Below are 23200 nucleotides of genomic sequence, written 5' to 3' on the forward strand. Positions count from 1 at the left end.
GAACCGATCGTGCATTATATTGATATGGATTCAGGAATGTTTCATCCCCTTTATCTTAAAAAAAATATACCTTTACGTTTGAAATGAATAAATCTCAAACTTTGTTATAAATTCATTATACTAATTATTTTTTAAAAGATCCTCAGTTTTTTAGTTTTTATTTTTCACAAAAATCTTTTGATTAGAAATTAAAAAAAATATATAAATTATAAATAAAGAAAAGTAGAATACTACGTGGCACATTGATTTTTATTGTACTGAGACTCCTTGTATGCATACTTCTCCGGTTGTGAGTGTGGTTAGTTCATGTGCTGCTGTCAACTTCAACTCTTTGCTTCAAATTTTCCGAAAGTTCATTATACACCTTAATAGGCACACGTGCTAAATAAAAAAAATAAATATAAATCAAATATAACAAATAAAAAAAAATACATACAATTGCATTTGTATGCCAAATCAGACCAAATAATCATCTCTTGAGAGAAACAAAAAACTCCCAAACGACCTCCTTTCAGTGTTGAATCATAAATATTCTTTGAATCTGTCACTAACTCATCACCAGCAAAGATTCTAAAAAAATATTTATGAAGTTATGGAAGATAATTTGAAAAAGGAATAAAAGTTTATTAACCTAAGCCTTATCAGACCAATATCAGGACGATGCATCAAAGCCCAACGATATGCAGTTTTCTCTTTCCATCCTTCATTAGCTGGATCTTTCCACAGAAGTTTTACTTGATCCCTGGTATCACCTGTATGCCAAAGACTATTTCTAAGCATTGAGCCCGGACCTGTGGAACTATCAACCAATTTAATTTGAATTCCTGGTTCAGCAGATGCTCTAAACGGAGTTGAATGCCAATAAGTTTGTGTAAGCTTCTTCCACATAACAACATAGAATTTTCGATTGCTTTGATAACTAAACACAAAGCCAACATAATCATCATCAGTATCTGTGTCAACATAGAATGTGCCTTCAAAATCAACTCCTCCAAAAGCAGGATGACCAATGGCTAATCCGGGATCACTATTAAGTGTTTGTACTATCTCTGAGCCATTTGCGTGTACTTCCCAATTGGGATCTTTCTGAGAATCACCTTCTGGGTCCAATATAACGGTTTGAAATGATCGAAAATCTGTTGAATATATTTTCGAATTGTTTGGACAATTATCAAGGAAGTTCGGAATTGTATCTTGGTCCTCGTCTTTTTCACAAATATCGCCTTTGCCGTTTCCTAAAGAAGTTTTGAAAATTTAAAATTAAATGATTAGTTTATATTGGAAGATCTTTGAAAACAAATAGCAAAACTCACTGTCATGATCCAATTGATCAGGGTTATAAGCCAGTGCGCAATTGTCTTTGTAATTGGGTATACCATCATCATCAATATCATCGTCACAGGCATCCCCTCTGAAAATGTAAGTTTTTCAAATATTTACATTAGTTTGAATAAATCGTTCTTAAGAATATAAATGCTGCATACTTGCCATCTCCATCTGTATCCAATTGATCAGGATTACTAACCATAGGACAATTATCTTCACTATCCTGTCTTCCATCATCATCTCCATCGATGTCACTATCACAAGCGTCTCCTACTAGATCACTGTCTCTGTCTTCCTGAGATGGATTTGGAATTGTAGCGCAGTTGTCACATACATCACCAATTCCATCATTATCAATGTCCAATTGATTTGGATTTGGGACCGTAGGACAATTGTCATATTTATTAAGTATACCATCTTTATCGACATCATCATCGCAATCATCCCCAACACCATCACCATCAGAATCAGTTTGACGTCTATTAGGAACATACGGGCAATTGTCACATGCATCACCCAAACCATCATGATCGGAGTCCTTTTGATCAGGATTATATTTAAAAGGACAATTATCTTTGTCATTCTCTTCCATGTCTCCATCTGCATCATTATCGCAAGCATCACCAATGCTGTCTCTGTCAGCATCCTCTTGACCAGAGTTTGGTATATTGGGACAATTGTCCGATTTGCATTTAACATCGAAGCAACTCAACTGAAAATCTGGCCAACCATCAAGATCTCTGTCCCTTCCGCATATAAAACCATCGCCTGCCCAACCAACGTTACACTTGCATCCATACTGGAAGCTACCAGTGTATTTGCATTGGGCATTTTTATGGCAGATAGTACCATCCGGGCACATATCGGTTACCGGAAAACATCCAAACGTACTGTTAGCTATGAAACCTTCCTTACATTTGCATTGGTAGGAACCCTTAATAAATATTGAAAAGTAGAGTTTAGTATTAATGTTAAAAAAATCAATTTATCCTTACAATTGTGTTTATACATTCCGAGTTTTTGTCACAAAGTGAGAGTCCTATTTCGCATTCATCTATATCACGACATATTTGTCGCTTGTAGCTTGGAGAAAGATATGTTGTAGAGTAACCTAGGAATTAAAAATTTAACATAACAAAGCGAAAATTAATATTTTGGTATTGCTATTACCATTAGCATGATTGCCTTGGAAACCTGCAGGGCAACGTTCACATCTAAATCCTGGACTAAGGTTTACACAAATTGCTTTTGAATCACATGGCTCGTAAAGGTCACATTCATCAATGTCATGACATTTACTTCCATTTCCAAAGAATCCTCGTGGACACGATACGCATTGGTAGAAAGGCCTTGAACTCGTTTGTACACATTCAACCCCTGATGGAAAAAATAGTTACTGCAAAAGTATTTTCCCCAGTAAGTAATACATAGGGAACTATATTTTTGATGCAAACTTGTTTCGGGTTATTTCTTAGAGAGGAAATTGAAATTTTATTTTTTGAAACAAAATTTTGACTATTAATACAGTCAAATAAGGAGAAAAAAGGGGTAAATCTCGGAATGAATGTTAGTAGAAATTTTTTTTGCTCAATATCTTCCTTTTGCCATTCTATAACATATCTCAAAAGTCTAGAAAAATCTCATGTCCGCTTGTCGCGATTTCAAGGTCAAATCGCGAAATGGAGATTTTCAAAATTAGCATAAATAGGCTATGGTATTATATACACAAATGACACATGATTTCAAGGTATTTTTTAATGCTGATTCCAAAAAATCTAAAATCTAGACAATCTGACGTCTCTGGAAAAAGTTATACCTGTTTTTCATCTGTCAACTCATATTATTATAACAGTTGCAAACTTACTGCCGAAAAACCCTTAAAAGTTATGGTAGATGAACCAAATTTTGCATGAAGATTTTAGAATTCATCATTATTAAAAATCAAAATAATCAATTACAAAAAATATATATACCTACGAAATAATGGTATTTTTTGATGGAGGGGCAAATTTTAGGATATGCACTAAAGAAGATTCTTGTTCATCTTAGGAATAAGTGCAAATAGGATAATTTTTTCATTTTAATCTTTGTTTGGATATTCTTTAACTACCCTCAAAAATCTAAAAAAATCTCATGTCCGCAAGTCCTAATTTTCTTGGTTTGAAGATAAGGTGCAGATTTGAAAAAAATGAAAAACTACTCTTCAGATATTTGTGTCAGATCAACATGAATAAGGTACATTACTTTTCAGGGATGGTCATATTGATTTGTTTGTGGGTTTTGTTGGAATCAGCGTTAAAAAATACCTTGAAATGATATGGGTTATGTTGGTATACATATAAGAATCTAAAGTGTTCTTATTATTTTTTTTAAATCTGCACCTAACTTAGTTTAACCTGGAAAATTAGAACTTGCGGACATGAGATTTTTTAGATTTTTGACAAAAATTATAGAATATCCAAACAAACATAGAAACCAAAAAAATAGCCTATTAGCACTAATTCCAAGATTGTACATGGATGTTTTTTAGTGCACATCCCAAAATTTCCCCTTTTCTCAAAAAATACCATTTTGTCATAGATATGAATGTTTTTTGCATTGCATTGTTTTGATTCTGAATGATAATGTATCTTAAAACCTTCATGCAAAATTTGGTTCCGCTACCATAACTTTTAAGGGTTTTTCGGTAGTAAGTTAGCAACTGTTATAATAATATGGGTTGACAGATGAAAAACAGGTATAACTTTTTTCAGAGACGTCAGATTGCCTTGATTTTAGATTTTTTGGAATGAGCATTAAAAAATACCTTGAAATCATGTATCATATGTGTATTTAATACCATAGCCTATTTTTGCTAATTTTGAAAATCTCCATTTCGCGATTTGACCTTGAAATCGCGACAAGCGGACATGAGATTTTTCTAGACTTTTGAGATATGTTATAGAATGGCAAATGAAAGATATTGAGCAAAAAAAAATTCTACTAACATTCATTCCGAGGTTAAACCCTTATTTGACTGGATTATATATTTTTCTGTATGTTATGTTGCAAACGAGATCGTACTTTTGAAATAAAATAATTATTTTTTCAAACGTATTTAACAGTGTTTGCCTTTACAAAATTTTCATTTTTAGCAAAATATGTTTTTATTTTTGAATAATCAATTTTTTGAAAACAGGTTTATGAACTTTTTTATTAAGATATTTCAATTTTACTACAAGACATGGGAATCCTAGGACTCGGGTTTCGCATTGGAAAAAATTTAAAAAAAGAGGAGGAAATGAGTTAAATACGTTTTCTTGACTCTAGGGAACTGTCAGCAGCTTCAGTAATTTCGCATTATTTAAAGTGACCATGGACATTTTTCCTTCCGATCCTTCCGATAACAGAATAAAAAAGATAGAACGGACGTGAAATGTCGAATATTAAAGAGATTTAACAAAGGATTGGAATACTTTGGAAAATATTTAAGATAAACTAGTTCTAATCTATTCTCTGTTCCGATCGCATTGATCGAAAACCTAAAAAAAAAGGTCGTTTAAAGAAAAAGGTCGATCAAACGCTTAAGAACTCAGCTCTATCTTTCGTACTAGAAATATTTCCATTTCGGTGCTTTCAGAGTTAGGCTTGGAGATTAAGGCACTGGGGAAAAGCGCAATTTGATATATTAATGCAAACAAAAAGCACCGCAAGTTATTGGGGACGGGGGAACAAAAGCTCAGTATAATTTAATACCAGAAAATGAAAAATTGTAAAAATCCACAATGAATAAACCAAAAAGTCACCAAAAATTTTGTTTCAATGAAGAGCGAAAGAAAACACAATACATTTGTATAATTTTTAATTTTGTTTTTATTTAAAAATAATTTCTTAGTTTTTATTCTTACAAAATTATAACTTTTTTTATGTCAGTAATTCAATAAAAAAAAAACATTTTCTGGCATTAAATATTGTTAAAACTATTACATTATACATTTAAAACTTTTTTATATTATTATTATTATAAAACTTCATATATATCAAAATTATAACATATCTAACATTGTTTTATAAATTTTAACAAAATAATTTTTTTAGTATGAAAATGGTTTGATAATACTTTTGCTAGGTTTTTAATTACTTATTGTTATGTGTTTTTATTATATTTTTGCTTGTTATCTTAATAATTAAGTGTGCTTAAATTTTGGAAAAATACAAATTTACGATGTCATAACGGAATATTTTCTGGCTGTATACTGTCTTTGATAATGTTGAACATTATGTGATGGCACAATAATAGCTCCTATTCAAAAAAATATAGTTAAAATTAGATTTAAAATTTGAAAAAAAAAATAATAGATACAAAATAATTCAATGAATAGGTATCATATTTCTTTTTTGTGTGAAGTATATCCTCTTGAATTGTACATATATGTATTTGAATTGAATTTTCGTATAAACATGATAACTGTAAAAATGAGTATTTTTGATTAAAGAAATTGATAACAATTTTTGAATGTATTTACATAACTAAAAAAATTAAAGTCATCTTTTAATTTTTTTTTATTTAATGCAGTTATCATGTTTATACCAAACACCATACAAATTAAAAGAGTGTAAAAAGAGACAAAAATAAAGTAAAAAAAAAAACAATAAACTAATTTTACTGATACCGGTCGAAGTTTGTATGAAGTCCGGGCTATTTACAAAGTACCAGTAGGTACCACCCGCAAATTTGTAGGTACCTATATAAATTTACATAATTTTTTAAATTTAATAAAATATGATTTTTACTTGCTCTATAGGGCAAGTATTGGTTTCGTGTAAAAAAAATAATTCGAGGTTTTAATCAAAACTAACATTACGATAATGGAGAAGTCTGAAAAAGTGGTTTTCGTCATGACGTCCGTCGGTCTGTGCGTCGGTGCGTCGGTGCGTCTGTGCGTCGTCAAAAAAAGGTGTACAAGAAGCTGCAGCCTAAACAGGTGGACGAATTTTCTTGAAATTTGGTACAGATGATTATTTCGTAATTTCCAAGGTTGATTTTTTTTTGTTTTTTAATATCTCGCCTAGAACGTATACCTCCCATACAAACTTTTCGAGGTATTGCAATTTTCTCGAAAACGGCTCTAACGATTTTGATTAAATTTGACACAAGTAATGCTGTACGTATATCTAATATAAATGCGTTTTTAGTTTTTCTCAAAAAATACGGATAGTGGAAATATGACAATTTCTTTTTTTTTAATCGCTTATGTCGGCTCTTCCCGTGTATCGTTAATGAGTTATTGCAATTTTCTCGAAAACGACTCTAACGATTTCGATTAAATTTGGTATTCGTTATAGTCTTAATGAGTCTAACAAAACTGCGTTTTTAGTTTTTCACAAAAATTTCCTAGAACGGTATGGCGTTGCCGTTTTCTGCCAAATTGATGCATTTTTTAGTTAATGTCGTATATTTCATCAAAGGCTAAGCCAATTTTATTCAAAATTTGCAGACAGATATTTCTTGTTATTTAGAAGTGTAAAATGTAAAAAAAATCTAAAATGTTTTGAAAAAAAAAGTTTAAATGGAATTTTTTTACTTTTATTTTTTTTTTCAAAATTTAACGAAAATCTTTAATTTCCAATAGTTATCTAAGATATAGATACTTTGAACTACAAGAGCAAGTACGTGCGGCCCCAGTCGTGCATTTTATTTCAATATACGAGTAATCTCGGAACCGATTGAAATTTTTGGGTGTGAGTGTTAGCATACAATTTCGGTATATGAAAAAAATCTTTGAATATTTTGGTATGGTAATGGTGCAGATTAAGTCACTATTTGCTTTGTTTTAATATTTAGTAAAATTTAAATGTTTCTTTACTAATATTTTGATATTTTAGACATACTTTTGTAGGTTATAAGAAAAGTTTTGATATAATTTCTGTTGTCGATCTAAGAAATTTTTTTATTTTGAATTACAAATATTATAAACAACTCATCGTTTAAAAATAAATCATGAAAAACAATAAAAAAGAAGGAAAAACTTTAGTTGTCACCGAATAACCCATATAAATTTGACATGATGTGTACTAACACTCTTAATCCTCAAACATTTATTAAGTAGAACATTCGCTTCATGTAAATTTATCCATTTTAATCAATTTTAATAGTTTGATATCATAAAAAATACAACGATGCTAATAAATTTAGATATGTCTAACAGAAATACAAATATATTGGCCAATCCAATCAATATTAATTACGTTCCAAAGAAACATGTCGCCTGAAACTTTTGATTTGACCCCATTCATAAATATATCTTCTCGGTTATATATATTAATTCATATGACGGATTGTATTAATTAATGTTGAAGCGAGATTCTTTAAAATGAATGCAGATGATTTATTTTTCTAGTTCATGTTATTCAAGTTTGACTTTTTCAAAACGTTTAAAGCACGTGACAAGTTTTACTTACCGGAAGGACATGGTCCGTCTAAGCAAGCATTCCTTATCGTACAGGTTTTTCCGTCACCTTCATATCCAATGGGGCAAGAGTCGCACTGCGCACCATTTATTGTGTCATGACATTGAACTCCACTGCAATAAAAAAAAAACACAAATCGCAATCAATAAGATACAAAAATTATACAAAGAAATTATATAATCCTTGAACAACAACAAAAAATCTCTAAGAATTCAATAGGGCAGGTAATTTCCTAAGTTCATTTCCCTATTCTTTTCTTGTCAAGACTTAGGTACCAACCAGCCTATACCGACGTTCTACATAGGCGATGACTGTGAGTAAAAAATATTAAAAACAAGTTTGATATACGCTCATGCTGACACTAAAGACTAAAAACAAAACAAAACTAAACAAAAACTCAGGCCCCATCACTTTGTCGAAGGGGGTTTTCAAAATAGTCATACACACTTTCCCACAGATACGTTTCAGTAGTGATGAGTGTAGAAGACGCCAACGTGAACATGGAGCAGAGCGCAAACACAGTGCAACCGGAGTGGTCGCATAACTTAAATCGAGTTCGCCTACGCAACAAAATACTACAGCGCCTTTGCGTCGTCGTACTCGTAGTCATCGTCGTCGTCGTCAACATCACACAAACTTTTACCAATTCGCCATGAGTGTTTTTATGTTTATACATACTTTTGTAAAAGGCTAAAGGAGTTACAAATAATAATAAAAAAGAACCCCAACCAGGCTAACAATACCGTGAAGATCTTCAGCTCTGGCTTGCGCATATACTTATCTTGAAATAACATCACTTTAATAATTGAATGTTTTATTTTTTGTTTTGTGTGAAAAGAACATGCGTCCGAATCAAATCCTCATTTATCTTTTCCTTCTTATATTTTTTTTTTGATAATGTTTATAAATAAATACCAAAATAATCGGTACAGAGAATACCTCTACATAGACCTTCGAAGATAGCTACCTCGAAAACAATACCTGATATGGTTTTTAAAGGCGCTACATTTATTTCCCATAACTATTCAGTCCAAGATGCAATAAATAACAACCTGCCCGATCGTAGGTGTTAAGAATTAAACAAAAAAAAAAAATGAATTCAATTGCTTGTGCCCAGCCCATTTGTGTAACGTGGGTACATCCGGCGCGCGGCGGCGCACGCTCTATATAAACAATAACCTAGAAGTAGATAAAATATCTTAGAAAGAAAAAAAAAAGAAAATTCTGAAAGATACTCATTGTCAACCGGTATGGCAATGGGACACACACATTCCAATATAACGCGTCTAGCACAGGTGATGTATAAAAGATAAAAACCATAACCTACCACTAAATCAATTTCTATAATGGGGTGGTCCATAAAAGTTATGTTCCTTTCAAACATTTGGGATACAATTTAGATAAACATAGACTGGTAGGGTTAATTGAATGTACATTTGACAGTTGCCTCTTTGATATACATATTTTATGTTATTTTTAATGAGGCTAAGCGAATGCATGTCAATTGTTCTCTCTTTTGATAGACCACCAAAATTTACGACCACAGATCGATTACCCAAGGGTGGGAGTATTTTTATGAGTTTTGATTTGAATTCTAACAGAAAATTTAATATATGTTTATATATCTTTTTGGTAGGTTTTATTTAGAAATTCTTTGATCAAAAGAAAAATGCGTAGACGTGTGTCCCTATTGATATGTTATTTATGGTTTGTTTTCATTTTTTTTTTAAATTTTTTCTAAGGAGAAATATTGTTTATTGAAATGCAACAGTTGATATGGGGCAAAGTCATGGAGTTATTTCTAGCTATTGAAAAAAAAAGCATGACCATAACACAAAGAATTGAAGTGGTGTTTAATAAATTCAGAAAGTTATCCTTTTGCTGATAGAAAAAACGCAATCCAACTCTTTTTTTGGAAAATCCATACAAATAATCTGAAATTTTCCATCTCCATGGTTTTATTACAAAAAATCTAATAGTAAAATATTTAGTGATCGCGTTCTTACTCCAAACTAAATTTAGTATATTTCTGTTTATCATGATAATACATTGTTCTTTTTTTGAAAATATTTTGGTCGTAAACTCTTTGTCGGCACTAACATTTATTTAGAATTTTCAAGTAAATTAATAATACTTACGAGAAACATGGTCTATCCGCACAAGATACTCCTGGCTTGCAGTTTTTTCCATCACCGACAAGACCATGAGGACAACGGCCACACCTCAAACCGGACGGCGTCTCATAACATTCAGCACCTACGTTGAATATACAAAAAAAAAAACGTATCCAAATGAAACTCCAAATCAAGATAAACAGAGATAAAAAGCGAAAGCTTTAACTATGATACCGGCAAGATATTGTATAGACATACCTCCAGCCAGCTATAAAATAAAGAACTCTTGTCTTTGATACACATTAAAAGTGACACTGACACAAGATCGTTAAGTGCGGGTACCTTCTAGCTTAATTTTTATTGTATTGTTTTCTTATTTTTTCATATGACACTTACCAGGATAGCAAGGATTTGCGGTGCGACATGAAGCTACTTTTAATTCATCTGGCTTGCAGCCCGCACAGTTCTCTATCAGAGTTCTTAAATATGCGATTTCCTTGCGTTGGTGTGATATATCCTCGCGGAGCAGTTTCACTAATGCCATTAAATCTGCTAGTGATTTTGTGAGGGCGTCTTCATGATAAAAAATAAAAAAAAGAAGGAACGAACATTAAAACATAAAAAAGCATAATGATTTAAACTTCAGCGCTCCTATTATATTCGGGATATCCATATATACACGTAGTATGTATATGCGAATTTCAAAATATGTGGGCAGTTGTTTGACGAGATCAACTCTCACAAACATTATACCTGAGAGCTGGAGACTTTGTGCTTGATATTGTATTGGAGTACATAGTAGTATAGCAAAAATATAAATTGGCAAAAGGAACCTACGCAGATTTCACAAATACGGAATTGAATAGTGCTTCTGAAAAGCACTCGGGGTCTTTAAGGTGAAAACTTGTATGCAGATTGATTCGTTTCAAGTTTTTTTTTTTGTTTGCTACAAACTTAATAATAAGTAGGTATATACGTACATACACATACATATGTATATCAATGTTATATACATACCTTCACAATCACCGGGAATCACTGGAATATCTCCACGCCTTTGCACATCATTAATATTTTCAATTGTCGATAAGCCCTGTGTTTGACGATAGGGTTCGTTATTTCCTGATGGCTCTTGGCTGAACCAATCTCGGACGTCGCGTTTCTTATTTTTCTCTGAAATCCAGATGAAAAATAATGAGTTCTTGGTAAAATAATGTAATATTATGATTGTTAGTCTGTTAGAGGAAGATTAAATGAATTCTAATTCTATCAAGATGGTTTGACTCATGGCGATCACTTCATGACTCAGAAACACTTAGTGGCGGCTTAGATCTTGAATAATTTTGCAAGTAATTGCTTCATTTGACTTTTATATATTATATATGAATCAAAGTTTTAAATTACAATCTCACCACAAATTCATATTTTAAATTTTGACAAATTATTGTGGAATAAAAATTAGTAAGTCATCCATTCTATTAATATACTGCCCATAATCTCGTAAATGTCCTATCTACAAAATTTTCGATTTTGATTTTGTTTGCATTTTTGGAGTTAGGGCATTGTCTCTGATTAATCCTCATTTATTTTTTTAGCCTAGGTCTTCAAATACGTCAGAAAATTCAAAATGTCCTTTTGATTTTTTCATTTTTATATGCAAATTGCGATATTAGATTTACTTTTTTCCTCCATAACTCAGAAGTAAGAAAAATGTAGTTAGAGCCTTTACGAGATTATGGGCAGTATAATAGCCTGAATGATGTAGTTTCCTTTTCATAATACTGTCTGTTTCTGCAATTCTTTAAGTCAGAATACTAATCATAATTCAAATGTAGTTTAAACAAAAAAATTACGGCGAGATTTAAAAAAATGCTTTGTTGTTTTGAAGACATCTCCTTAATTTCCCGAAACTTTTTTCATTGAATAATTGAAAAAAAAAAAACAAACAGTTTTGATCTCTTCTCGCTAAAGCAAAGTTAGCAAACAAAAAAATTAAGAGTCAATAAAATTATGGCAACTCTTTAAAAACTATTCTATCTTTACATGAATATTAGTAAAACATTTTCAACACAAACTCACCCTTTTCACTCGTTCGATTTTTCAGCATTTTTCTGTTCCCACGTCGGTGTAATCCTTTTTGGCAATTAGCACGTGAGAGGGCATCTTCAACCGTACCATCAAAATGTAGTGGATATTTGCGTTCACGGAACTATTAAAAGTAAACAAAATATATACACACATTTGAGTGTTACAAACTCCACAAGTATAGTCTTATGAAATGAATTTGCAATAAACTTACAAGTTTTATAATTGGATCCTCCATTTGAGTATACAGCTTAGACAGGCTGAGATCAATTTCATGTTTGGAAACTTCCTTGCAATCAACAATTAGCGATATTTTATCTTTGTGGAAATAAAGAGCCAATGAACGTATAGTACTTGTTTCATTAATATTTGGAATATCAAAGTGCTTCGAAGTAGTCACTGAATTAAAACTTATGTCAAGTGTTACACGTTGCTGTTTGCGATCCAAAAAGAATGACATTCGATGTTTAAGGCTTGGAAAGTCAATCATGAATAAAGCTTCAATTGATATGTGAAGCTTTCGGCGAGGTCTAAAATATAATTTTCGCATAAAATTTATAAAAACCAATATCAAATATATTTTTTTTACCTAATATGTCTCATAGATATAACACAGTCTCCTTTAATATATTGTTCCAACTCCCCGGATGCCGCTGGAATTAATAATTTTTTTCACAAGTTAATTTCGAAATCCAAATGATCTTCTGTGCAAACTTTGTATGAGTTTTGTGTATTATTTAAACTAATTTACACCTTTCTGTACAAAATTTGGTATATTTGGTTATTATGTTTGTAAGGAAAAAACAAAATGCTAATAGCCACAGTAAAGTGTCTTTGCTTAATTTATTCCGTGAATATAAATTAGAAATATTGAATACTAATTTTTAATATTTACCTGGATCCAGTGATAAGGCCGATATGCTACTCCAAACTCCAGCCAAAAATAACAACATAAGCAGCTTCATTTTGTGATGATATAAGATAAAACTCACAAATAAAGTTTTAGATTGTCTGAGAATCTAGAAGATATTATTACTATTAGTTAAAATTCATTTAAAAAAAAAATTCTTTTACTCAAAAACGTAACATAATTTCATACATATTTAAAGTCAATGGTACCAAAACAACAGATAGTAAAGAAGAAATGTAGGAAATGTTTGCTTACGACAAATAAACGCACTATAAGGTATACATATCACTGAACCTACCCAAGAAAGCACTATTAAAAACAAACACAAATGGATCGTATAAGAAAGTATAAGGCTGAAATAGGCCTCTTTACGTGTTTGACATTATAGAATCTTCGATGCACTACACGTTCACAATAAGTAATGGAATTAGATTCGATACGATCACTCAATAGGTATAACTATGCAGTAACCTTTTTGTTCATTTGAAAACAGATTAATCTGGTGACAACAAAAAAAAAATTTAAGAATGCATGGCTTCATAACAAAAAATATATATGGCAGTTTTTTTTTTTTTTTTTTGTTATGTAACAGCTCAAAGATCCCTTCAATGTGAGCAACGAATTTAATCAGATTAAATCACTCTGAATGTGATATGTCAATTCAAATTCCCTCTCTCACGCCACAATATTGACCCTATGATGTTTTTTCACAAACATAGCTACGCAGAGGTATAATAGCAACTATAATTTGGATTATTATGATTATCATAAATTTTACGGTGGAACAATTCTTAAATCCCTGAAGGAGCTTTGAAGATACAACTTATAAATTTTCGTTATTCAAAGGAAGTAAAAATCTATCATGAGGAATTTATATTTTTTTCATAGGTAGACATCGACTTGATGAAGAACAAAAAAAAACTGATCGTTAACAGGTAATAGAGTGAGACTCTAAACCATTTACAAAAAAGGGGATAAATCTCCAAGTCAAGGTCCCCTTGTCAAACACGGTAGTGGTATAGTCCATATTTGGCAGCGAATTTTCTCTCTTCAAAAATGAACCACATCATTCGACGATCATGTTTGTTTTTTATTTTATTTTTAATACCTAGATACACATCACTTTTTATACCTTATAAGTTAAAGGTATTTTGATATATGGCAAGCTATTTGAATTATTACATTCAAAATACTCTGGCAAAAATTTAATTATTGCTTTAAAAAACCTCCACAAAATAAACAAACTTCACAAAAAACTAAGAATGATTTAAAAATTAAAAATAGATCAAGGTCATTTTGAATAAGATTTAAGATTCGAATGTTCTAATTTCAAATTAATAATATTGTTTACAAATTCCACTTCCTTATTTTAAACTTTATTTAAATGAAAAATGAATCCTTTAAAAAAGAATCATATTAGTTTAAATTATTTTTTTTTTAAATACAAAACACACTTGTTTTTATCCTCTCAGAAATAAATCAAATCATCTTTAGATTTTCTTGCACCAAAATACCTTTCATTTTAACAATTTAATTTTCATCTGCTAAAGCTATTCAAGAACTAACTACGCCATATTAACTTATAACAATCACTTTTATTTAGATATAAAAATCGTAATATCAAAAGATGATATAAGAACACAAAACAACACTTACAAATTGTGACCACAGACACTTTTATCCTTTTGTTTTTGATTTTCAAATATAAAAATTTAACTGATCTAGCACATCCATATGTGAAAAGATCAAATCTTTCTGCGATTCCAGTCAATAAAAAAAAAACTAATTCAGATATAATCAGATAGATACACTCTCTGGATATGGTTGGAACGAAAAATAAAAAACAACTACTATAGTGCGCTACTATAATACAGATTTTAATATCTATTTGTCCCGAAGGTTAACCAACATAGAAGATAGAACGTCGTCGTAAGTCGTCGCGTCACACTAACCAACCACACTCTATACACGGAGAAGAGCCACGATCTCAAACGAAGCGAATACCACAAAGCACTAAACGAAGTAAATCTTAACTCAATATTATGCTTTGAGGAATTGATGCTGTTGTAGCTGTTGTGCGCTGCTAACCAACAACGTTAAGGCAAGGCAGTCCAACACGGAATAATCCAACAACTTTGTTATTTGTTGTGGCACTGGGCACATGAAAAAAGTGATGTGATTCTTTCTTTCAGAAAAGACTTGAGAGATCAAAAAAAAAAAAACGAAAAATATATATCAGCATTTTAACGCCTACGTACGATTAGCAGATGCCGATATATATCTGGTTTGTAAGTTCGTGTATCCGAAAGCGCCAGGTAAGTTGTGTGTTGTTATTTTTGTAATATAACTTTAACTGCATTTTGATAATAATGAATGTCTTCGTTTTTTATTTTGATTTTATTTTTTACTTGCTATAGCGAAAGTCAGTATATAGAGTAGATTTTACATTGGTAAAAAACAATGTCGAACTTTGTAAGAAATTATTGCATTTTATGATTTTGTGTAAATATTTCCATATTTAAACTTTGACCTTTTTAACGGTAATCGTGTAAAACTTCAATTTTTTTAATATCAAACTCACACTTATTATATTGTTTTTGTTACAGATTATTTTTAAAATTTTTTTTAAGATACATTTTTCAAGGCGTTATGATTTTTATATAGAATTCAAATTTACAGCTCGTTCCTTTTTGTTTGATCCTAGAGTTCTAAACGTTAAATTCCAACAACTTTATAAAATAGGAAGACAATATATTACTAAAGTTGAATTGTTAAACTTTTTTAAATTAGTTAACTTTACTGGGTCACTGTGGTGTATGCGTAATTTTTTTCATTCTTTAATTTTTTTATTTGTTGCTGTTTTTTTTTTTTTTTTAAAGAACTTTACATTTGTATCATTTATATTTTTCAAATTAAAGTTCTTATTTGCCGGTGAAATAAATAATCGTCATTTGGGCTTCGCCATAGTCTGAAAAGCATATGTTCAAAATAAAAACATTGTTCCAAACTTCCTAAGAAGATTTTTTTTTTGAGAATTTAGATTTACTGTTTATTACAATAATTAAACAGTCCACAATTAAATCAAGCGTTAAAAATATATGTAATTTTATGTCTTCAATATTCTAGTTTTTGCGCTGTTTTCTGTCTACCTCTACATATAACATAACTGATATTATTATTTTTGTGTGGTGAGTTATTTGACCAAGTGATTACTTAATTAGAGATGTTTGAGAAAATTCCAATTTTTTTCTCATCGGCCAAAACAGACGATGAGAAAAAAATTGGAATTTTCTCAAACATCTCTTATTATTATTTTTGATTCAGTGTCTTTTAAATAACTTAACAAATTAAAAATAACTTAAATAACCCTAATTATTTAAAAAAAATTGTTTTTAATACCTTCAGATTTGGGATTCGAATACGAAAATAATCACAAAGATAAAGAAACTATATTTTATTTTAAAATGTATCATTAGCATTGATTTAAGGAAATTCATCTATGAAACGTTTTTCAAATAGTGTATGTTAATATATGTACTTGATTACATTTTTGTCAAAATAAATATTTAATGATTTATATCTTTTCGCATTTAACAAGACAAAAATGTAGCCAACATTATCATAGTTTCCTGCTACAGTTCTAGTTTTTTTGTTTAATGCCGGCACCACAGCCACCATGCATATTGTTGCAGGAAAAGATCAAGAGAGAAATTTTATTTTTTTTTTCTTCAAAAATTTAAATCTTTATTCCCATCAAAATGAATGAAATTCAGGTCATCTGATTGAATTGTTGACTTATAGCTGTTTAAAACAGAATATCATACAAAGTTCCCGGTAGAAAGAATCACCCACTGTCATTCATGTAATAAAACATAATATAAAAATAAAGAAGAAAAAAAAACGAAACGACATTTTTACACATCACAATACAATTCCGAATGAGTGTCTAAATTAAAATGATTTCCGAAAGATCTTGCCAAACTTTCGAGTTAATCGTTGAACCACAAGCGATGGAAATAAACTCTGATCGACTACACGGCGGAGTAGACGAAAACGACGACGCACGGCGACACGCACTATGCCTGGTTGTCCCGAAGACTTCCCACGCATTGTATGTGTTGTCAAACAGCTCAGGTATACCGCATATAAGCTGGAAGTTGTTGCGTGCAACGTTGGTCTTGTCGTCAGTCGGTCGGTTAAGTATAGGTAATAATCCAGTGGATAAAAACAAAAAAACTTTACAACATAAACGTATCTAGAAGTTTTTATTTTTTTTCTTTCATAATGTTGATGATCGTCTTATACAAATTTCGTTTCAGGCTACTTATATTATCTTAAGATTCGGTGAAGGTCAATGGAACAAGTGTTTGTTTTTTTTTTAGTTTTTGAAGATGTAATTGCTCATCAAACTACTTGATTAATTGAATCGGGTGTTCACACGTTTTGCGAATGGGTATAGATTAAAATCGATTTGTCTTTGATGTTCACGAGATCGCACTGTGCATATTTATTTGTTTTTATTAATATGTATTGATTTTGACAAGTCATTTGAATTTCTTGATGTAAATGTTTACATCTACAAATTTTTAAAACTATTTGTAGTTAGTATTAAAGATTTTATTGAAATAAAATTTTTTCTGAAAAAAAGACTTCAATTAGTTATATAAATCGAAAAAAAAAATCAAATGAAATTGTATACAAATATAAAATTTGATACTATCAATTTCATTGATTTATCCAATTTAATTGAAAGTTTTTTTTTAATATGAGGAAACTTGGTTATTTTCCTACTTTAAAACCAATCACTTTTTACATTGACCTTAAACAAAATGTAACTTTTGCTTAATTACCTGAATACATTAAATACATATGCGACTTTTGTCAGTGATAAACATAAATAAAAAACCAAAGTCATATTGATAATAAAAGACTCAACTAGGTCGTACCTACTTGCTGTTGTAACTTAAGTCTTGCCAGCAAAGCTCCTCTCGTTCCTTTCGTTTGATCCTAGAGTTCTTAGTGTAAAATTTCACTCAAGAACCTTACAATGTATAGAAATCAATGAAAGTTATCAAAAGTTGAATTTTAAACTATTTAAAAAAAGTTAACTTTAATTGGTCACTGTATACGTAACTTATTTTTATATTTTTTTATATAAGGTATGTAAGTCAATGAAATTTAACAAAAATTGAATTGTAAAACTGTTTTTACTTAGTTAAATTTAATGGGTCACTGTGGTGTATGCGTAATTTTTTTTTTATTATTTTATTTTTTTTTTCGATTTTCTGTCTTTAAATAGTTTAACTGGTCATGCGAAAGTATGGAATGGACTGATATAGGATGCATCATTTATATCTTAGTCTTGACATTGTTAGTTTTACGAAGAGCGATATCGGAAATACACTTAGGAGCAAAAAAACGGAATCAAATAAATTATTTATTTTAAAAACTAAAATTGCGGTGGATAAAATAATGTTTCTTCAAGTCTCATGGTCTCATTTAAAAGCTTGAATTTTTTACTTTGAATTGTTGGTAAAAACATAAAAATGCATACGATAGTATCATCGCTATCTATCAATAAACTGCACTTCTTTTTTTTATAAATGTTAAATTTTCTTGATACTCGCTGCTTCAATTTCAGTTTTTTTTTCCTAACATTACTATTGAAGTTGTCTGTCAATAAATTGCACTTCATTTTTTTTTTAATGTTGAGTTTTACAGATACTCTCTGTTTTAATTTCAGTCTTTTTTTCCTTACATAGGTACTTCATTTATGCCTGTTGGATCTTGATAAAGTGAACGGTTTTTTAAGTTCCTAGCATTAATTTAAAGCTTTTGTTTCAAACTTTTTAATGGTGCAATTGACATTCATGTATGTCAATTATATCCTGACCAATTATCGTTTTTACAGAACGCAAAGTTTGATTCCATTTTTTTGCTCCTAAGTGTAGATGTATATTTTTAAATTACGCCTTTGTCGATTATGGTTAACTGGCAGATGTACTCAATTCGACTCGACATGTTAAAAAATTATCGGAATAGCAAAAGAAACGAGAAATATCAGAACAAAACGAGTTAATTTCGTTTTGATATAAACTTTGAACATGTTTGTTTTTTTACATGAAACCAATACTTTACCTATAGAACAAGTAAAAAACAAAAGCTTACAGCTTATATGAGCAGATAAAATTGGCCAAATGAGGGTATTATTTAATTAGGGATTAGTATTTGATGAATTTTAAGTGGGCGATCATAATTTTCATGTTTTGATCGTATATTTCTGAGGAAAATGTAAACAAATCACGAAAGTTATAGCAAGAAGTTTTAAGAAACTCATGTGTAAAAAATTTGGAATATAATAAGTTGAAAAATTAGTAACTGGTTACAGTAAAACAGGAGGATATTATAAAAAATTGGAATATAATAAGTTGAAAAATTAGTAACTGGTTACAGTAAAACAGGAGGATATTATAATAAATGAAACTAAAGGTACAGATACGGACTGTTTGAATTCCTTTTTTAAATATTTCAACAAAATTGTTATTTATTTAAATATGCTTCAACTTGTTCGATAATATTTTTTTTCTTTCCGGGTATTAAGGGTCAAAGTAAATATAAAAAAAATCACACTCAAAAATTATATACTTCAGGAATTTTCATTGAAAAAAATGCACTTAAGCAGGAATTAAAAAATTATTACTTAAGAAAATGTCAAAGGTTCAAGGATGAAAATTCTGTCCCTTTTTTCTGAGTGTGCCAACTTAAATGCTAACTTAACTGTAACTACCTTAGATGATTTCAATCTTCGTGATATAATCTAAGAAAGATAATTATTTAGTACAATTAACGTTGATCTCTGACATAGTTGCGTCTGTTATTGACAATTCTGTCTGTAGGTATAGTCAATTAATTGTTATTGAAGTTAATACATTTCATAACAGTTTAAATCCAATACCGAAATTAATTTGCTTATATCAATAAGACTGGTTTGTTTATTAATTTGAAAATTTAATTAATCAGATAATGTCAGATAATGTTTCTAAATTATAACAAGATTCAATGAATCAATGAATGATTCAATAAAAGAATGGAGCATTGCTGTCTAGAATACTGTACTAGATAGTATTGTTGTTTCTATTGCAATACAAAATAGCACTATTCCTCTGAGTTTCAAAATTGCTTTGTAACGCGAAGATCGAATGTGTACTATGCGATTCTGTTTCTGAACAAAAAAGATTAAAAGCAGCACATCAGTACTAACTGCTTTAACTGATGAAGCACCTAAAAGACTGAATACCTTATAGTTTCAACAAAAAGAATAAACTTTAACTTAAGGTCTTTATTTTCGATGAGCGTGAATATTTTGAAATAGTTATGACACAAAGAAATATACATTGATGCAGATTTTAAAATTAGTTAATTCATATTATAATATCTTAGGAACGTGTACATCCAATAATAATTATATTAGTAAAATCTTATATATAAATAAAATTCCTTTACTAATCTTATAATTTATAATGTACAAAACTTAAACACACACACACACATACACACAAACTATATAATTTAGCGCTGACAATGCTTTATTGAAGATCTGTGCTTTGGTGATATGAGCTATTATGGCTTTGTAGATTAGGAAGTTCAATGGAGTCACCACAACTGAAAACGAAAGCTGATAAATTAAAGCAGTAAAATAAAATAGCGCAAAATTTATTAATATACCTTATGCAAACAGTGAGTTTAGTTTCAGGTGATGATGTTGCTGTCGTTGTTGATTCCAATGAAGTTTGCTGTGGCGGTGGTATAATTGTGGTCAGCGAATCGTCCACAGTCATACTATTCGATGAAATACCCCTGCCATTTCTAAACTGTTGTGTATCTTTGAATCGCTTTGATAGTGTTGTCTGACGATTGTTAACCGACTAAAATTTAAAAATCACAAGATTATAATTTTTTTAAATTGATATCTCTATTACTTACTCTATTATAACTTTGTTCCCTTCCTCGGATATTGAAGGCACCATAAACAATTGGATTCATACAGGAGTTTGTTACTGCAAACAAAAATAGTCCCTTCTGAATACGTTGATCAACTTTAAGGGCAGATTCCTTATCCAACCACCACCACATGCACATAATGTAATAAGGTGTCCAGCAGACAATAAAAACTATCACAATTATCACAGTCATTTTAAGTGTTCGACGTTTTGCTCGTCCTAAGACATCATCGTTCGATCGACGAAATTTATCTGCAAAAGTTCCTTATAGATGATAAAAATTTCTATATTTGTTGCTAAAAATTGAATCAAACCTGTGCCTTTTATGAATCGCTTACTCTTCCGATAAATTTCCACATAAATTGAGGTATAACAAAATAGTATTATTACCAAAGGCAAAGCGTACATTACCAACATTCCCAATATCTGATAGCACATTTCATGAAATTCATCTTTGAAAAAATGAAATGTTACACACTGCTCATACCAGACAATTTTCGGATGCCTTTCCAGATGAAAGATTATAGCCTAGTTAGTTGTATCAAGTATAAAATATACAACAAACGGAAAAAAAGATAGAAACATCAAAATTAATGAATTAGTTGATATATTGTTTTATAAAATACTTGCGGAGCACTACATATAATCGAACCCATCCATGCAAAGCTTAGCATAACTTTTCCTCTCGAACTTGAAAGATTCAATGGTTTCAAAACAGCATAGAATCTATTTGAATAAAGAAATTGGTACATTCTCTCACACAAAATATGTTTATTAATATATACCTATCAATTGATATGCAAACCAAAACAAAACTCGATAAATATAGCCCAAAAGTTCTAAAGAAACTCATCAAACGACACATAAAATCACCCGCATTCCAAGTTACAGTATATGCCCAGGCAATTTCTAAAGGCATGAGTAAAAGAGTTACCAAAAGATCAGCGATAGCCAAATGCATCAGCATGATATCAATTCTAGATGGCCCCCGCAGACGGCGCTTTGTCAACAAAACCAAAACTGTCGTATTTCCAATGGTCGATATGACCATTAGAATGCTGAAATCGTCATAAGAGAAATGTGTGTGAGAATTGCGTGGCGAAGTGGAAGCCGATATGAATTTAATCCTGATATCTCATCAGGTTTTTTTTTCTTGTTATTGAACTCACCTATAAACAATGATTGATAAACGATGGCCATCATTGAAGACCATATTATTCGGCAAATGAAGTTCTTTTGCCGTGTCAACCTCTGACCATTCAGTCAAGGTCCGATGGTCGTAAATATTCTCAATTGCTTCAGCGTTAGGCATCTTGATCTTTTACTTTGAGTTGAATGTTTGAACTATGGGGGTTAATAAATTCGATTGTTTTCATCGAAACACATGTTTATGTTTAGTTTAAAAGGTTACCTTATTGTTTATTCATTTGTACAATATAAGCTTAAACAAATAGAGCTAATAGCAAGTTGCGGCGGCGGTGGCTGCTGCGGGAACTTAACAATGTGTTGAAATGTAGATCGTTTGAGTATTATCTGTAGTATTCTAGCTCGAACGCACGGGAGAACAACTTAATTTTAATATTTATTATATGTTGATTTGTGCTGTTGAGCTGTTTTCGCCATCAGCCGATTAAGAGATGAACAATATAATTGCATACGAGTTTCTTTTTTAAATATCCACACCAAATAAAAATATCTCTTAATTCTATTATTTAGCACTATTTCAAAAAGATTCACAAAAGAATCTTAATGTTTATCAGAGATGCTTCCGGTATTTGTTCGTAGTTCGAATTGAAGAGGAAGTTTTGAAAATGCTATTTTTGTGGTGTATAATTATTTCACTATTCCAATTGCACATGAAATTAAATCTATATATTGTTTTTACATTTTACAAATAATAATAATAATAAATTTTGCCGATAAATAGCATCACTTTGTGTTTTGTTCGAATTTAAAACTTATAACAAAAAATATAATAAAACTAGCACATTTTTCCGTTGATGATGATCAGCCGATCCAGCGGATTCTTTGACTAAAATTGATTTAATTCAGCACCAGATAATCGAAATCTTATGCTGTACGCTGTTGTTTCTGTTTTTGTTAAATACCAGCAATATAATTGTCTATGAGATTATAGATGTAGGTACGTTAAGAGATAAGAGAGTAGATAGTCGGACGACCTCACCACCCGCACCATATTTGAAAAAATAAAAAAAAAAATTCAACAATCGCTCAAAGTTCGAACTCGAACTCAGGATTGCAAGCAAGTAGTATCTACAAATGTATATAATTTTAATGATAGTATATGATTATTA

General features: G+C 30.5%; 2 protein-coding genes across 6 annotated transcripts; both read right to left on the minus strand.

Moving 5' to 3' along the window:
- Positions 1–100: 100 nt before the first annotated feature.
- LOC129913055 (cartilage oligomeric matrix protein) lies at positions 101–15033 on the minus strand. Of its 4 annotated transcripts, none has more exons than XM_055991446.1 (16): positions 14542–15031; positions 12871–12994; positions 12565–12628; positions 12190–12505; positions 11970–12099; positions 10908–11063; positions 10287–10463; positions 9915–10032; positions 7768–7889; positions 2497–2703; positions 2322–2437; positions 1485–2260; positions 1314–1411; positions 632–1235; positions 437–570; positions 101–381 (listed from the first exon to the last, which is right to left on the minus strand). In XM_055991446.1, exons 2-16 carry the CDS (start codon positions 12938–12940, stop codon positions 305–307), a joined length of 3165 nt encoding a protein of 1054 aa, XP_055847421.1. In that variant the 5' UTR covers positions 12941–12994; positions 14542–15031; the 3' UTR covers positions 101–304. The 4 variants fall into 4 exon arrangements, with proteins under 4 accessions (XP_055847421.1, XP_055847422.1, XP_055847423.1 ...); XM_055991447.1 differs by lacking the exon at positions 14542–15031 and adding an exon at positions 13184–13355; XM_055991448.1 differs by lacking the exon at positions 101–381 and having other exon boundaries at positions 443–1235; positions 14542–15033.
- A 5176-nt stretch (positions 15034–20209) lies between these two features.
- On the minus strand, positions 20210–23081 carry LOC129913057 (adipokinetic hormone/corazonin-related peptide receptor variant I). Of its 2 annotated transcripts, none has more exons than XM_055991455.1 (8): positions 22297–23081; positions 22055–22229; positions 21671–21943; positions 21512–21611; positions 21200–21413; positions 20869–21137; positions 20611–20810; positions 20210–20560 (listed from the first exon to the last, which is right to left on the minus strand). In XM_055991455.1, exons 2-8 carry the CDS (start codon positions 22195–22197, stop codon positions 20539–20541), a joined length of 1221 nt encoding a protein of 406 aa, XP_055847430.1. In that variant the 5' UTR covers positions 22198–22229; positions 22297–23081; the 3' UTR covers positions 20210–20538. The 2 variants fall into 2 exon arrangements, with proteins under 2 accessions (XP_055847430.1, XP_055847429.1); XM_055991454.1 differs by having other exon boundaries at positions 20210–20547; positions 22297–23078.
- Between the last annotated feature and the right edge of the window lie 119 nt (positions 23082–23200).

The sequence above is a fragment of the Episyrphus balteatus genome, chromosome 3, assembly GCF_945859705.1.
Source record: "Episyrphus balteatus chromosome 3, idEpiBalt1.1, whole genome shotgun sequence".
Taxonomy (NCBI): Eukaryota; Metazoa; Arthropoda; class Insecta; order Diptera; family Syrphidae; genus Episyrphus; species Episyrphus balteatus.